Source organism: Teleopsis dalmanni, chromosome 1 (genome assembly GCF_002237135.1).
Source record: "Teleopsis dalmanni isolate 2A chromosome 1, ASM223713v2, whole genome shotgun sequence".
Taxonomy (NCBI): Eukaryota; Metazoa; Arthropoda; class Insecta; order Diptera; family Diopsidae; genus Teleopsis; species Teleopsis dalmanni.
The window spans coordinates 13,396,555-13,411,141 of NC_051846.1; the positions used below are offsets into that span (position 1 = coordinate 13,396,555).

At 31.4% G+C, this 14,587-nt stretch overlaps 1 protein-coding gene across 1 annotated transcript; it reads left to right on the top strand.

Moving 5' to 3' along the window:
• Positions 1-9,421: 9,421 nt before the first annotated feature.
• On the top strand, positions 9,422-11,520 carry LOC119672200 (protein yellow). The gene is made up of 2 exons (XM_038083196.1): positions 9,422-10,387; positions 10,871-11,520. The coding sequence occupies exons 1-2, from the start codon at positions 9,532-9,534 to the stop codon at positions 11,164-11,166; spliced, it is 1,152 nt and encodes a 383-aa protein (XP_037939124.1). The 5' UTR covers positions 9,422-9,531; the 3' UTR covers positions 11,167-11,520.
• The last annotated feature ends 3,067 nt before the right edge of the window (positions 11,521-14,587 follow it).

Here is a 14,587-nt window from a genome sequence, read left to right on the forward strand (position 1 = left end):
GTGTATAAATTTGAGGACATTTAAATATTTATTTTTATTTATTATATTTACTGAAATAAACTTAAATGTCACAAAATAATTTAAGCAAAATTAAATTAAACTGCGGTAATGTTACAATATGGAAATGAAAAATCACAAATTGACGGAGGCTTATTTGTGGTATTTTGTGCTTTGGTCAGCAATAAAAATCACAACCGGAAGTTATTCGACAGGACTTTAGGCAAGAAATGCCAAAAGTCCATTGTTAAAAATATAAATATACAGGGATATCCATGCAAACAAACTATTATTATTTCTTTAATTAAAAGCGTAATTGTTGTTATTGGAATATATTATAGAAATTAATTCCTCTTCGAGTTATTGACATTGAATAGACCTCGTTTAAGATTTAGGCGTAATAGTTTATTCTAGTTGTTTTTTCGATTAGTAAATCTAGGGTAATTTTTTCAATTAAGATGCTGTTTTAATGCACTTTTAGTGTAATTTGATTTTTCACTGGTAAATCTCGTGCAAAATGTATAACACTTGAGATTAATAGAGTGTTATACTCTAGATATTTTGCCAGAGTAGTTAGAACACCCTCAAATTAACAGCTGTTTTATATGATTTGACAGTTAGAGTGTGATTTGATTTGATATTTGTATTTATAGAAAACATAAATGTCTACTAACACTAATACCTAAATGTTAGATTGCTCTGAAAATATTTGAATGTTAAAGATCGAGAGTAAATCTAGATTTTTCAGATTTACCAAGCGAAAACGTCATAAGTAAAAAGACAGATCATATTTAAATAAAGTATAAATAAATGTTTCATTATATTAATATTATATTTCATTATAATTCAAAATGGTTTTTTTTATTAATTTATACAACGTAAAATATTAATTTATCGCTTCTTACAATAGGAAAGTTGAAATTGGTTTAGAATTACCATAGAGTCCAGAACAAAGCCGACCTAGCCTACATAGTCTACATTTAGAATACATACTTGGCTTAATTCATAAGAACAAAGTAGTAGTATGTAAAATAATATCGTTTCTCACAGGATATGGCAATGGGCAATGGAATGACATGGATCTGGGTTGTGCTAGTCTTTTTAAGACTATAGTAAATAGTGTTTGCCAATGCATGAAGAAGAGACCCTGGAATATTTGTTTTGTCTTTATTCAGGCTATTTTAGATCCAGATATACGCATTTTGTTCAACTCACTTTACAACGTATACAATATAGGAATAACACTATTATATGTGTTGATCAATGTGCCCGGGTGGTTGTAAGATATCCAAATCGACTTCAAAAGTTTACCTAAATGTAGAATCAACCTCAAACCTCTTTCTGGCTACTTAATGAGTATTTACTTTACTCCACCTTACTTATAAACATTTCTTCATCCTTAACTGTTTTGGGGTGTTCGAATCGTGAAACAAATATTATCAAAAAAAGGGTTCGCGAAAATTTTATATAAAAAATATTATATGTTACAGGAAATATATATTGTATGTTGCGAAAGTCCCTTCGGAATTCAACTCACTAAATAACTATTGTAAACTGATTTTTTCTTGACTACATTAAGCTGATGTCAATTATATCTGTTTTAAAGTAGGATATACAGCAATTTATGGAAAAACCTTGTTCTTCTTCAGACGCTGTAGAGCTGAATGTTATTTTTATAACGCATTTAATTATATATAATTATGTTACATATCATAAAGTAATTTATTTAAACTATATATAATAAAATAAAGTAAGATTAATGTTACCTATAATTTCTTCCGTTATTAAGGCCGGAAATAATGGTCTGACTGACTGATTGATTTTACTGGATTTATTGTGCTCTGTTATAATCGTGGCCTGCCTTTCTGGTTCTGTTAACATGCTTACTTACTATGTGTAATAAATAAATGTAACTAAATTATTTATTTATATTAATTATTTTTTTTTCACAAATGCAACTGGGTGAAACGAATCACCCGTTATAAAGCAACAAAATGACAAAATCTAAGCATATTTCCTTTGTATTTATATTTTACCTATCTCAATATTTGACTTTGTAATCCTATTAGATACATGTAGACCGAAAAATGTATGCTAGAAATGAAAAGGAAATATGATGACATATCAACTGAATAGTTTTCACATTTTTATGCATATGAATATCTAGAAATTTGTATCTTAATATATTGTAACATACATTAAATATCTTATTGGTTATTTATAAGCATACAAAGCAATCTGATTGGATGTTTCTGATATGTTTTAAATATTTATTTTAATTTACATTTTAGTAGATAATATCTATTATATACCAAAAATGGAAAATATTTTTGATGTTTTGGTTTTTTTATAATTGAATCTTTATAACAACACATGTATTATAACTATAATATTAGCATGTTAAGTATATTTTCGATAATTTTATAATTAGTATATAGTTTAGTTCATAATATTTTTTTATTGATATTTTCATAACATATAAAATATAATTGATATATATTAAGACCATTATTAAGACAATTTTTACTCTCCCAGTCTATTTCATGTTGAAGAGACAGTGATATTTTCTGTTCTCTTTTCGTATTGAATTATAGCTATTCTTTGTACTTTCCTTTGGTATTTTATAATTAGTTAAGATAGATAATTTTATAATTAGTTATAATTAGTATATAGTTTAGTTCATAATATTCTTTTTCGATCTTTTCATAACATTGATATATATTCAGACCAGTATTAAGACAATTTTTAATCACCCAGTCTATTTCATGTTAAAGAGAGAGTGATATTTTCTGTTCTCTTTTCGTATTGAATTATAGCTATTCTTTGTACTTTCCTTTGATATTTTCTGTCCTTTTCGTTTTGGATTAAAGTTATTCCTTTGTACTTTCTTAAAACTGATTATAATAAGGAATAAATCTTAAACACCTTTGTAAACTGCGTCCACAAGTGGGCTTATTGCGCTCTTGTAAAGTTTATTGACCTTTTACTTTACTATGGAAATGGATTAGGTTCTGGAACTTAATTTATTTGAAGTCCGTTTCTATTAGTTTTCATTTTTCAATTATCAATTGCCGAGCTCAGTATTGGGTTAAATACTTGGCAATATAGAAAACCACATTTTCTTCCTTTGAACAACAATATCAGCATTCATTGGATTTAATGATGTTTAATTTATGCGGGTGGTAGTTACCATTAGAAATTCAACTCAAATCATAATATACTTCTACTAAATTTCTCAGATTTAATATTTCTATGAAGAATGATTAATTTAATAGAAAAATTAATACTTTTAAAGGTTTATATGTAATAAATTGTGAACATTAATCCACATGCTAGTGTTTCATACCAGTGATTATTATTCTTAATATCATTAACATATCAATTTATTTGCAAAACAAGTCCTTATTTAATGACCACTTGAAAATTTCTGCATTAATTTTGAGCATATCGTCCATTCACTCCTTAACAATTAGAAATTCGATATATCCATGTCAATAAATCATCTCGGTATTATGCTGAATATCCTTACATCCTTTTGGAATTCACATAAAATCCAATTAAAATTTCACTATCAGCCAATTTCCAAATAAAATCAACTGGAATTGACAGTTTTATTTGCATTTACTTAACGACGCTTGCACGATGACGAGCTCATCAGGAACTCAATTTTCATTTAAATTTTCCGCATTTTTCCTCTGCATTGTTGCCGTTGGCTCCAATTTTTCAACTTTACAAAATATTATTTTTAATTTATGTATTTGTTTTCGATTCAATTTGTACATAAAATGTATTATTTTTTCATAAATAAACTTCCATTTCAAGAGAATCACTGCGTTCATTTCTCATTTTGGTCTGAACTTTTTACTTTTCGGCGGAAAGGTAAACTGATTTTATTTATTTTTTTAATTTAAGTTTTCACTTCTTTGTTTAAAAACAAAGAAAATGTATTACCGGAAAAATTAAAATTTATGAAATCAAAACTTCCGGTGGCGATGATTGAATGTAAACTAGAAGTGTCTGCAAAGGATGTATGATTGACTTGACTTCAAGATTTTATTTCCGCTTGTTGAGTGCAGTGACTTATGAAGGAATTCCAAGAACTTAAAATAACATAAGTTGAAATCAAAAAAAAATAAATAATTTGTTTTTTTATAACCGAAGTGGCTTCAAGAAGACCAATTATATTTAATATCCTGAAACCACGTTCGTTAGTTAAAAAATAAAAATTTGAAACTTTATTTGTTCATGTCAAGTGGGAGCATTAAGATGCGGAAGTACTATTTTTCCTTACTCAGCTATACCTAAATAAAGATATTATTATTATTGGGCCTAATTACACTATCATGAACGTAAAATGAACATGAACTTGAAAACCAGTTACCGATAGATGAGAGAAAGAAGAGAGTGTGATGTGAGTTCATGAATTTCACGCAATGAAATTTGCTGCGTTTCTTCAGCTTGACACGCATACATATGCAATGTTATGTTTATGTTTATCTTTTAATGCTGAATACTCTCAATTCCTGTGCTCTGCACTACTACACACAAACAAAATTTCACGCTCATGAGAGTTTATGATAGTGTAAACTGAACTGACCGTTCATATTGTCGTCAAGTTCATCTCACGTTCATGATAGTGTAAATAGGTCTATTGACTTCAAAAACTTTTATTCTTTCTATGCGTTCAATGTACTCAAATTAGCATCTCGTTAACAATATATCTTCCTTTCTCATCCTCATCTTCTAGTGGAGCGTAGGACCACTAACGATATTGGTTTCATTCATCGTGACATTTTCGCTTGGATTTGGCACCTCCAAAGTCCTTGTGCCAACTGCTACAGGAGGAGAATTTCTCACAGTGAAGCGATTACCTCTTGGAGTAGTTGTACATCAATTTTCGTTTATCTTGAAAGGGGTGTACAATAGATTAAACTGGTCGCATAGGCCTTAGCCTAATCGAAAAACCCCCAAATACCATTAACCATTCGTTTATCTTCGTGCTTGAATATCGGTTGGGTGTTATTGTCAGGGGGTGATGAGTCCAAGGACAGTACGCTTGACATGTTTATAAAGCGAGCCATTTAGACGCTAACAGATGCTACAAATGCTTATAAATCGTCGTTGCTCAACATACATGTGAAGTGCCACCTCTTCCGCCTTTCCATAAGCAATCTTTTAAGCCCTTATAATAAAGATGTTGGAATAACCTTAAAAGAGCTCTATCTCTCTCTTGTTGACCCTGACCAAGAACCCCACATCGGTTGGTTACCGTGTATTTATCATGTTTGCTGAGGGGTCCAGGATACACCACGTGGAGGTTAGAGTAGGTAAAAAGTTAAAATATACAAATAAATATCCCTTTTTTATTTTCAATAAATTGTCTTGTTGAATATTTTCGTTCGAATGCGAAAAGTTGTGAATAGCTTCACTTAAAACTCTTGTCAACCCCCATAGGTTCTTCAAAGACGATCAGTGAGTAAGTTAAGTTAAGTTAAAGAGAAACAGTATTGCGAAATGTAAAGAAGTATATCTAATATCAAGTTCTGGTCACTATGGTGTCGCAGGTAAAGAATTGGCTGATAACTTAGTCAATAAAGGTCGTGTTGGCACACCTATAGTGCCAGGAACAATATTCGGCAGTTTTGCAGAATTCCTTTGTTGGGTCAATGAGTTTGTGAACTTAAACTCCTCCTGGAAGTGTGATGTTTACTGTTACTGTTTTGTCGATCTTTGATATTGTTAATTCGGACAAAATATTAATTTACTACGTACTCAAAATGCAGAAGTGTACAATTTCAGTAATAAGTAATCTATCAAATTTACATGGATTCAGTCTGGAATATTACCAATTTGAAAACTATTTTCTTTTTCGGGTATCTGAGTTGCAAGTCATTTAAATTTAAATTTTTAATATTTTTCGCAATAAAAGAACTACGAGTAGTGCCTCATAATAAGGACACTACTCTGTTGGTTTAAATAATTCCTCTGCTCAGAACCATTTAATAGTATTATTGATGAACGACGTCCTTGTACTTAACATTTTTATGAATATTTAAGGAACATGACAAATGCTGTCAGATACTTGCCGCAAAAATTGATTTAACAATTTCATGTTTGATAAAATAATCACAGCTTACAGCTTATATTTTAATTATACATCCATTGCAGAATAAAAGCTGCACTTCACTGGTAAAGCATAAAATTCCATGAAGCAAAAATGTTGTGAAAAAGCAAAAATGGTTCCTTTATGGCACAGCTGGAGCCCTGTACCTATTATGGCCTGTACGTATTGAGCAAGTGGTTGACGTTTATTATTATTATTGATATTGTTTGGGCACAAACTGCTTCTGGCTGTGCCACAACATGAGCAAAATTTGTCCTTCGTTAATTTATGAAAATCTGAAAACACAGTTTTCGACTTTTAGAGCCATTCATGCTGCTGTGGTCCATTGTTGTTGCGCTGGTACGAGTGTTTATGGAAAAAGCATTATGGACTTTTTCATCTTGTTGGCATAGCGCGTTCTCAGGATACATAAAATGGGCGCCAGTTTATGTTTTATATCTGTTATATCTATGCTATCCGACGTCATTGTAATCTATAAATAGTGAACTTCTATATTTATTTAATGTGTTATTTATGAGGTAAATTGGTCATGGTAATAAGAAACAAAACTCGTATTCCCGCTGATTGTATGCGGCGTGAAAGTTATTGAAGCACAACTTGGCATAATATTTGGCTACATAAAATTAATATAATTCAGCGATTTATTGTTTTATTATTCGGTGATAATTATTTGATTGCTATTAGTTTGATTAAGAGAAATTAATTCATAAATTTGATTCGTATTTATTATACTAATGTGTGGTAATTTGCAACCGTGGTAATTTTGTTTATACATATTAAACATAATACAATTGAATTATATTTAATATCTTTATGTTTATTTATTTAGTTGAAATAATACAAATTTAAATGTAAAATTATGAAAAATAATTTATTGTATTTAAGTAAAGTTAAACAGAAATTATTATTTCATTAATGTACTAACTACAATCTAGGTTAGATTAATATAGAACAGTGCTGTCCAGACCAGATGCAATCGTGGGCCAATATAAATCACTGTATAAATGGGAGGGTCGCAGAAATAAATACGTTCATAGTTGTTTACGAGAAAAATAAAAATACAGTTATAATTTTAAATTTAGTATTTTTAATTTATCAATTTAAATTCATATATTTGTTACATATACTATAAAAATAAAATAATGTAGGTTTACGAGTACACCAAAAGAAAATTTACGTTATTGTAGTAGATTAAAAATATGTCACGGGCCGCACAAACAAAAGCCGCCGACCGTACTTTGGACAGCCCTGATAACTATGTTTACGCGTTTGTATAAACCCGATATTATCTATGTAGATTTATAATAAGCATTTTTGTGAAACTAAAGAATGTTTAAGGCTCTTTTCTGAATTGGAGTCACTAAGCATTTTTTTGAGATTTTTTAAAGCTTTATTTTAGTTGAAATAATAAAGAAATTTAAATCTAGACCTGGCATACTGCACTCAATTAATAATTATATTAATCAATTAGTCAATTAATCAATTAGTCAATTAGTAATCAATTAGTGAATTATAAGTAAGTAAGTATTTGTATAAAGATGTACTTATATTAAATTTTCCCATTGTGATATTGCATGATTCTAGTATAATGTTTCATCAAAATTAAGTTCATTTAGTTAATGTCACAAGTTATGTGGTAAGAGTCTTTTCAAAGGCATGTTGGCAACATATGAGGTTTCTATCAACTTACAACAATCAAACAAAATCATTCTTATATTTGCTAAACGCTTGGTAGGAACAACGCAAGTGTTTAATTTGTCGCAATTTTCTCGGAAGGTCAAGCTTCAATTAAATCTTTAATAGGTGTTACTGTCCCTTCTCTTACAATTCAAAGAAATCCTGCTTCTCTTAATGAATTGTTTAAGTTTATCAGTGCCTAACTCACATGAGTGTTTGGACTCAGTTGTAATGGGCAAGCAGATGAACTTGCCAAAGCAGACACACTACTTCCTGAAATTCACTTTCCTGACGTCTGTATTCTTCTTACAATTAAACATAAGTACTAAGTAGAGTTTGCCAAGAAAAACCAGAGTATATGAAGGTTCTTGTCAGATATTAGACGAAATTTCTACCATTCAGCTTATTTAATTAAAGCCGAACCAAATCAACTCTGTGGTATTGATGTTTACAGGTCACTGATTATTTAGAAAACTTAGCCTATCCTCCAATTGTTTTTGGTGAAGGTTATATTAAAGCAGACTGATCTAAACTGATCTGGTAAAGTTGTTATGCTTTACAATCATGGACATAGATAAGTTTGTAGACATATAAGGTAGGTTCGTCTTTACTCAAATACCATAGGTGAGTTGCGCATTCTATACGGAATACTTCCCGTGCACTAGATGTTTAGGAGTACTAACTTTAAGATGGTTTTTGAGGTCTTACGAACCATCTTGGTTCATATTCTTGCCATAATAAATTGTTATCTGCAGACTAAGAAATAAATTGTCAGCGTAAATCAATCATTCCATTTTTGTTTACTTTAAAACTTAAGGAACAGAGAGACAATATGGTATATGCATAAAACTGGAAAGAATTGAGAATTTGTATTAGGTTATATATAAACGAGGCAGTCAAAAAATAAATTTTTATTCCTCTCACCATTAAGCTATGTCTACTGAAGTCGTCACATGCAGACCTATATTTCGGAAGATCTAGATAAAGAAATAACTTTATGTACATTAGGTTTATATATTAGTTACAAATACAATTGCATTTTATAAACTTGTACTTTTTTGTGGAAGAACTATATTCTTTAATTGTAATTTCAAACCATTATATGTAATGATAAAAGCCCTGTATCATTATTCATCACATGAGAACTCAAAATATCAGAGATTTGAAAATTATGAATGATTTATAATAAATAATCGTATAATTAATATGTTTATTTTTTTTATTTATTTATACTTGATCGAAAAAAACTTTGACGATAAAATGAATCAAATTTCTTACTTGCAAAAATGCTGATTCGAAGATTTACGAAACTTAGTGGAACTCAATTGCGATCGTGAGTAAAAAACCCCGGCAATTAAAGTGCGGTAAAGCATAAAAGAACTACGAAACCAGAAATTTCTTATTAACACACAATGCCAAGGTTGTTGGTAGCTGTAAATGACATAAACAGCACATGTTCAGCGATCAAAAAAATTTGTAAGCTCGAGCGGTATTAGCCCTTGAAAGTGGGGAAATTATACTTGGAGCGGAATTAAGCACGTTGCCGTCATCAAAGAATGTGCTCAACAAAACGAATCGAACGTTATAAAAGCACTGACCCAAAATTAGCGGCTTGCATAATTCTGCATCGATCACGTCAAACTGTTGAAATCAGCAGATTTCCGAGTTACCAACAAATAGAAAATAAAAGCACATCCGAAAAATACTGACGGACATTGAAAATTTGCAACAAAATGCGAATTTTCGTTAACTTATTTATTCTTTGCAGTCTATCGATATTAGTAAGTGGGCAAAACAACAAGTATGGTTTATGGCCACCGGAAAAGAGTTGCGGTGAGTCTACAGCTATAGTACAATGGACCGGAGGACAATTTGAATTTCCATGTTCATCCACTAAATCGCTGTTCAAAAGTTCCGGTAAATTTATTTCCAAAAATGTTATAGCTACACGTGCGCAAATTGTGGGTGATGTGCTTTATCTGGGCTTGCCACGTTATAGACACGGTGTGCCTGCCACTTTGGTTAAAACTAATGTACAACCAGGTACTTGTACCACCACATTTACACCATATCCATGTTGGGATATGCAGGAGGAAGGCACATGCAAGGCATTACAGTCCGTTGTGGACTTGGTAGTGGATCAAAATAAAGTTCTATGGGTGTTGGATACTGGTATTGTTAACACATTGGAGACACCTATACGTAAGTGTCCCCCTAAAGTGGTAGCTATGTCTGTGAAAACTGGAAAGGTGTTGAAAACTATTTCACTGGAAGGACTTACTTCAAGCAGTTCTCGTTTGCAATATTTGGTGGTGGATTACGCTCCAGATGGCAGTTGTTTTGTTTATGTAAGCGATGCAGCAAATCGTGCTATAATCGTATATAACCTACAAGCCGATCGTGGTTTCCGTGTTGTATTGCCGAAGGCAATAACAGCAGGCTGTCGTACGCGTGACGTACTTTATATTGCGCTTATAAGACGTGATTGTGGTACAACGGAACTATACTTCAGTTACTTGAGTACAAATAAACTATTCTCTATACGTTCTGAGGATTTAAGAAGTGGTGTGGCTGACGGACGTATTATGGGTAAGTTGCGTTTTTTGTGTACAATTTATAAATAGGCTGTAGTATACTCATGGTGAAGTTTAACTAAAATCTAGTTAGCAAATATTATATATGGGAATGTCTAGAGTTTATTATTTTTATTTTTACGTGAGGAATACTTTTCACTGGCAACAAAGTGGTATATTTTATTCGTGCCAGTTGTCTTAATTGATTCTTCAAGGAACATCTCCGATGCTTTTGTGTGTGTGATATGCTATACGGGACAATGAGTGAATCGGAGGGACTCAGAGTGAACTTTTTAACCTTATAAATGTTTATTTAAAAACATTATAGATGTGTACATACATATGTATGTGTATATGGAATATACTACTTTATATCAGTTTTCGCTGTCTATTGTATCATATATACAACTAAAAAGCAATTTTAATTAAAAATTAATTTCTAAGTAATTTAATTTCAAAATTTTATTAAAAAATAACTAATTTCTTTTCTACTGCTTAGATTTGGGTAAAAAGCCCGCTCGTATGGTTATTATTGGCACTGACAATGGCTCAGCAATATTCTTCCGCAACGAGGGTGACGCTGAAGTATTTCGCTGGGACACCAATTCCACCTTCACAGAAACTAACTTCAAGCCGGTCTATCGCAGCCCAACGTGTCAACTGGCAACGCATGCCGTGCCCGACTACAAACGCAACACGATGCGCGTACTGCAGAGCAATTTTCCCGATTTTATGCAAAACCGCGTCGGCTGCGGTGCCATACAGCAGTTAGCCGTAATGCAGGGTTGCTGGTAGAACAGCTCGAATGGGGACTTGGCACAAATTCCGCTAGGTTAACATGACGTTGCAGTAATTTATTTTATAATTTTTTTAAAGTTGCTCAAAGCGCGAACCACTTCAACCATTTTCAATTTAAGTTCCCAACGCGTCGCTCCGAACGCATGCAGTAAATTACAGCGAACGCAGTTCTAGGTCTGTAAGGAGAAGCGACGGTGGCAAATTGATATGATATTGACGCCGTATTGACAATGTTTTCGCTGTTCTTTTGCAATTTCGTTTAAAATGAAAATGTGTTTTCCTTTAATTTGAAAGTGGTTATGACACAATTGGGTCATGTCGGCAAATTAAGTTTAATAACAAATTTTTCCACCATCTCACAGAAACTATTTTAAGAAATTTAACTCAATTCTTTACTCAATTGTAAATTTCATAAAATTTTATACTTTTTTTTACTAATATATTATTAAGTTTATTTATAACGAGTTTGATATTTATGAACAAACTCATGAAATTTAATTTTTTTACTATAATTTATAATTGATTTTATATATAAATTGAATAAAATGATAAAATAAATAATTTTTTTTTTTATAAAAGCTTAATTTATTTAGATTTTTTAAATTAGAATTGCACTATCTCAAACCAAATGCAATATATATTTTGTCTGGAAGATATGTTGGGCTTCGAAGTATACTTTAATAAAATCAACTGAATGACTTCATATCAGAATTTAATTGACCTCTTATTGTAGTCGATCATCCAAGTGGTCAGAGACACTATTCAGTAAATGTGCTTTGGGCACTTACTTGCGTTCATTAAACAAGGTAAGAGTAGAAGAAATTATATACAGAATTTAAATACTTTTGTTGCTATGTATTAGCATTTCTATCCCTTACCTAGCTTTTCATGATGAAATCGCTTGATTTCAAGGTGTCTTTTACTGGTTGTGATTCGGCGTTGGTGTTGAAGAACCGGCTTAACCAGTTGTTCTATCTCTCATCTAGCTATTCTTGTTGAAATCGTGTCTTTTACTGGTTTTGTTCTGTGAAACAGCGCGTAGTCGTGTGACAAAATCACCGAAGCAACAACACCGATCCGGCCTTGCTGTTGAAGGACCGGCTTCGCCAGATGATTGCTTCAATAGTTTTCGCTTGGGTTTTCAAAATAAATCCATTTTTTATCATCCGTCACGATTCGATTCAAAAATGATTTTCTTTCGCGACATTACAGAAACATTTTATAAGTGATTGTGTGATTCCCCATTTGACGTTCATTTGAACCATACGTGACCCATTTACCCAGTTTGTCATTCCCATTGCTCGTAAATGTGTTTCTTGTAACACATTTAGTGCTTTTGCTAATTAATGCTGAGTTATAGTTTGGCCATCATCCTGCTGCAATTGCCTGTCTTCGCACTTTTGTGCTCTACCAGAGCGCTCACCACCATTGATATAGAAATCATCAATTTTAAATGGAAACCATGTTTCAATCTATGGAGTATGTTCACTATATGTTTCAAAAGCAAAACACGAAAGCAATGCGTGCTGGAAAAATTTTTTTTCAGACACGAAGAGGCTAACAAGACCCAGGTTTTTACAATGTTAAGAAAAATTGATTTTTTAATAGCTACTAAGACGATAACTTACCTCAAAACTATTATAGCAATATAATGGTAATAGTACTCAAAAATAATAAAACTGTCTTAGTGTGACCATGATACTCATATATTTCAGAAAAAACGGGGAGTCCTCCCCCTTAATGTGAGATATATAGACTGGTTTACATGTAAACTGGTTTTTGAAACGGTCTCTCTTGTTTATAGTAAAACACAGGGTTATCCTATTATAAAACACACTTGTTATTGAGATTTCAAACAAACAAGCTATATAAGCTTGGATCTTATTCAAAAAATATTCATGGGATGTCTTACAATATTAAATCCTTTTGAACTATTTTTTGATTAGGTATCGCTACATAGCTGTAAATAGCTCGACCATAGTTCAATTGATGTGTCAAATATCCTTTGAATAATCTCATAAAAATGTATGATATGGATGATCAAATTATGTCGTTAAAAAGTCTAGAAAATTTCTGCCTCAACAAAATATAAACAACAGGACGCTGCTGTGATACTTGAGGTATAATCCAGTTGAACCATCAAATGATGGTTCGTTTGCGCAACTTTCTTCTTTTGTTTAAAAAGTACGTGTCTATTACACTTCCAGATGAAAAGTCACACTTCAGAGTCACACTTCAGAGTGACTTTTTATGAAGACGGTGATCTTTTGATAATAATTTATGTGCATTAAACGCTCAACGTGTGTTAATGATGTCTGTGGGCATATGCAACAAACGAATCATGTGAGGTTCCTCACTAAATAAATTCCATACAGTTCTCATATTATAAAATGAAACTAAGTGGTAAATATTACGCTATCTTTTATACCAAAAGGTAACATCATAACACTACGGTTTGAATTGCAAGTCTATTTTGTTAATATAGCAAAATATTAAGCACATTTTCTTATTAAAAAAATCTCTGTCTCTTGTTTTCCGGAAAATTAGAGATTGCATTCTGATTGTTAAGCTAAACATCACAAAACTAAGTACTTGCTGTATTGGATGATAGATTCTGTTTGATATATTTTACTAAGAAAGAGCTGCCTAATCAAGACTACGAAATGAATAAATCCTTACGCTTTCTATTCAGAGTGTGCCCTCACCTTATCTGTGATTTTAGGAAAACCAAAATCATGGTCAACTCAAGATTATTATTAGAGTAATTATTCCTTATAAATCAGTTCGTAGTTATAAAATTCTGTGTGATATAGCATAAGATAGTCTAATATTATGCAGTAGTATAACATATTAATTTATGATATCGTAACCAATGCAGACAGCATAAAAACTCAAAAATACATTATGAATTTTACAAAGTTCTAAATAAAATTTTATAACTTGGAATAGCATTGATCCAAGCATAAATCATATTTCTGGAAACAAACTAAAATAATAAAATTGTGGCACAGATGCAACAATCATTCGATATAAAATTTTACAACTGTGCAGTAAAATGTGTCCTACGCCCACCCACATTTCTATGGTGTAGTGTGTCAGCACGTGTTAATAAAAATACTAAAACCAAAGTGGAGAACATCCGATAAAAAGATAGAAACTTATACCACATGATTTATGAGCAATTTGTAATTTTTGGCAACAAAAAGCAAAATTTCCAAAAATATGAATATGAATATGAATACGAATATAGTACACTGTAAAAAGAGTTATAACTACAACAACAACGAGACAGGCTATTATCAACTTCTGGATGAAATGAAAGTGAAAATGAAAATATTTGGGAAAACAAATAATTTACAACAGTTGACTTATAATAACAATTTCCCATTTTTGCCGGTTATCTGCCTGAACATATTTT

Bases quoted from the DNA above. Each gene is read 5' to 3' on its own strand.
- LOC119672200 (XM_038083196.1), top strand. From the start codon at position 9,532: ATGCGAATTTTCGTTAACTTATTTATTCTTTGCAGTCTATCGATATTA. The intron at 10,388-10,870 runs GTAAGTTGCGTT...TCTACTGCTTAG, and splicing joins GGCTGACGGACGTATTATGG to ATTTGGGTAAAAAGCCCGCT.